General features: G+C 35.3%; 1 protein-coding gene across 1 annotated transcript; it reads left to right on the top strand.

The window, feature by feature from the left end:
* Positions 1 to 349: 349 nt before the first annotated feature.
* On the top strand, positions 350 to 1,950 carry LOC141816976 (uncharacterized; the record flags this gene model as incomplete). The annotated part of the gene is made up of 4 exons (XM_074704691.1): positions 350 to 426; positions 535 to 615; positions 1,238 to 1,329; positions 1,662 to 1,950. Coding segments are annotated over 4 exons (374 nt in total), but the record flags the coding sequence as incomplete, so codon positions are not given.
* Positions 1,951 to 2,335: the final 385 nt, after the last annotated feature.

The following is a 2,335-nucleotide window of genomic DNA, read 5'->3' as shown; positions in this document are numbered from 1 at the left end:
AAGTGCGATCAGTATTTTTCCCGAGATTGGTTTGGTAAAGCCCTTTTGCTAGTTTTACCCAAGAAATATGTCAATGTAATCATTAAGATAACTTCTTATTTGCCATCTTCAAACCTAGAGTTTATTGAAACATAAGATTTGAAACCTTGAGCCAACATCTATATTTTACTGTGTTTTTTTTTTTTGGTTTCTTCTCTTTGATACTCTTAATGAAGATCAAGCTTCTGTGTGGTTTTGTTTTTTCTGTGTTTTTGTAGTTTTCACTTTTCGTAAAACTTATGAGTTTGTACTGGTTTTTGTTTAACTTGTTATATCGTTATTTGTTAAGCATTCTGATTTCTTGTTCTAGGTGGACATGATGATGCAAAGGTGCAAATTCCAGCTACTGTCATTTTGCGCAATATGTTCACCCCTGCTGAGTTAAGGGTATGCTAGTGGTACCTTCAAATGATAAATCGTGCTAGTTAGTTATTTTAATCTGTGAATTAAGTCTGATAAAGCTATGTTTAAAAATTTGGTTGTCACTCTAAGCAGGATGATGAGACTCTTCAGCCAGAACTTGAACAGGATGTCAGGGTAGAGTGCTCAAAGTTGGGGGCTATTGATTCAGTTAAGGTATTATGTTTCAATCGACCTTGGAGTTGGTGTTAATTTTATGCTGCACATAGGAAATGTGCTGTATAGGAAAAATATAATTTTACCTGAAGTTGTAATCTGCCCCCTCTCACTTTCAGACAATTACAGGTACTTTGAGTGCCAAATGTTCTACTAGTTGACTTCACTACACCAATCCAATCAATGTTGTCTTGTGCTATTTGTGCAACCACTTCTCTTTTTTTTTTTTTCTCATTGCAATCATCATTTGGTGCTGCTCTCAGCATGTTGCCTCGAAATTATTACCTTAAACATGTTACCTTCACAGAACCATCACACTCCAGCACCTTTTCTGTGTTGCAGCACTCGCAGTACATTCTCTGCGTTGTGCCACTATCTTCCTACCTCACTGCTACTTTTTCTTTTCATTGGCTTCCCGTCTTTGTTAAATCCCTGCCATCAATGCCATGGGATCCCTGCTGCTATGTTGAACTTGCTTTGCAACCCTATGCCTTATCTTCTTTCATAGCTAATGACTCAAAAACCGATATGTAAATCCATGCTTGTCACATTAATTTGACTGTTTTGTATACGTTTACATATTTTATAACTATGATATTGATAATTCTATTTTGGCATCCAGGTGTGTGAGAATCACCCACAGGGTGTAATTTTAGTGAAATACAAGAACCAGAAAGATGCTGGAGAGTGCATTGAGCTAATGAATGGAAGATGGTTTGTGTTCTCTCAACGCTTAAGTTCCTAATATATACATCTGATTTAATGCTTACTATCGATATGCATTTCTATCTCTGCAATTTGATACTTTTAAGATGAAATATTGTCTGGTGATGATCCCACATGGATTGCAAGACTTGCTTGGGGATAACACAAATAACACTTGTTCAATCCTGAGTCATATCTTAGTCTTGGTTTTTGATCTCTTAATAGATTAACCTGAGAGCAAGATAAACAATTTTGCTCATAGCATTCAAACAATCACTTCCTCATTTCAATCATGATGTTGATTTTCTCCATCCAACTTGCCTAACCAAATGAATTTATAGGTTTGGTGGAAAACAAATACAGGCAAGCATAGACAATGGCTCTGTCAACCATGCCCTTATCCGTGATATAGATGCTGAGGCGTCTAGGCTTGAACAGTTTGGTGCGGAGCTGGATGCAGAATGAGTTCACTTGACAAAATGCATTTGTTGTGAGGTGTAAGGAAATGAATATTTATGTAGCTTGCAAGCAGCTGAATCCATCTTTTAACTAGGGCAATCGGATTGTAACTACTGATGAGCTTTGAATCTTGGTACTTTCTTCTATCCACTATCCGCCGTTTTCGAGTCAGGTACCATCGCTTATTATCTCTATATCTGTCGATAACATTGTTACTTCATCATTTTGTTCTGTCACTAGTGTTAATAGTCGAGTTTAAAATGAGTCCCTCGATTATTTTTCATTACTAACAAATCTTAATCCTCATTTATTTACTCGTTAGCATGGTAAAGTAGCCCTTTAATTAGCTTTGATATAACTCCTCTGCCTAAAAAAGTGTTTCTTCTATTGTAAACTAAAGAAATAGTTGTAGAGATTAAGTGATGTTTTTACATATAATTATGATAATGAATTCAAATAAAATTTAAACACTCATAGTAAATAAAGGATAAAGTTAAAATAAGTTGAAATGTCTGTATTCATAAAACACAATTCGTAGTTAATAAATAATCTGATC

The sequence above is a fragment of the Curcuma longa genome, unplaced genomic scaffold (genome assembly GCF_044706935.1).
Source record: "Curcuma longa cultivar G26 ecotype Majalengka, Jawa Barat unplaced genomic scaffold, ITB_CL_G26_1.1 contig_18918, whole genome shotgun sequence".
Taxonomy (NCBI): domain Eukaryota; kingdom Viridiplantae; phylum Streptophyta; class Magnoliopsida; order Zingiberales; family Zingiberaceae; genus Curcuma; species Curcuma longa.
Note: the sequence above shows the minus strand (reverse complement) of the source record. Positions and strands in the feature narration are given on the sequence as shown.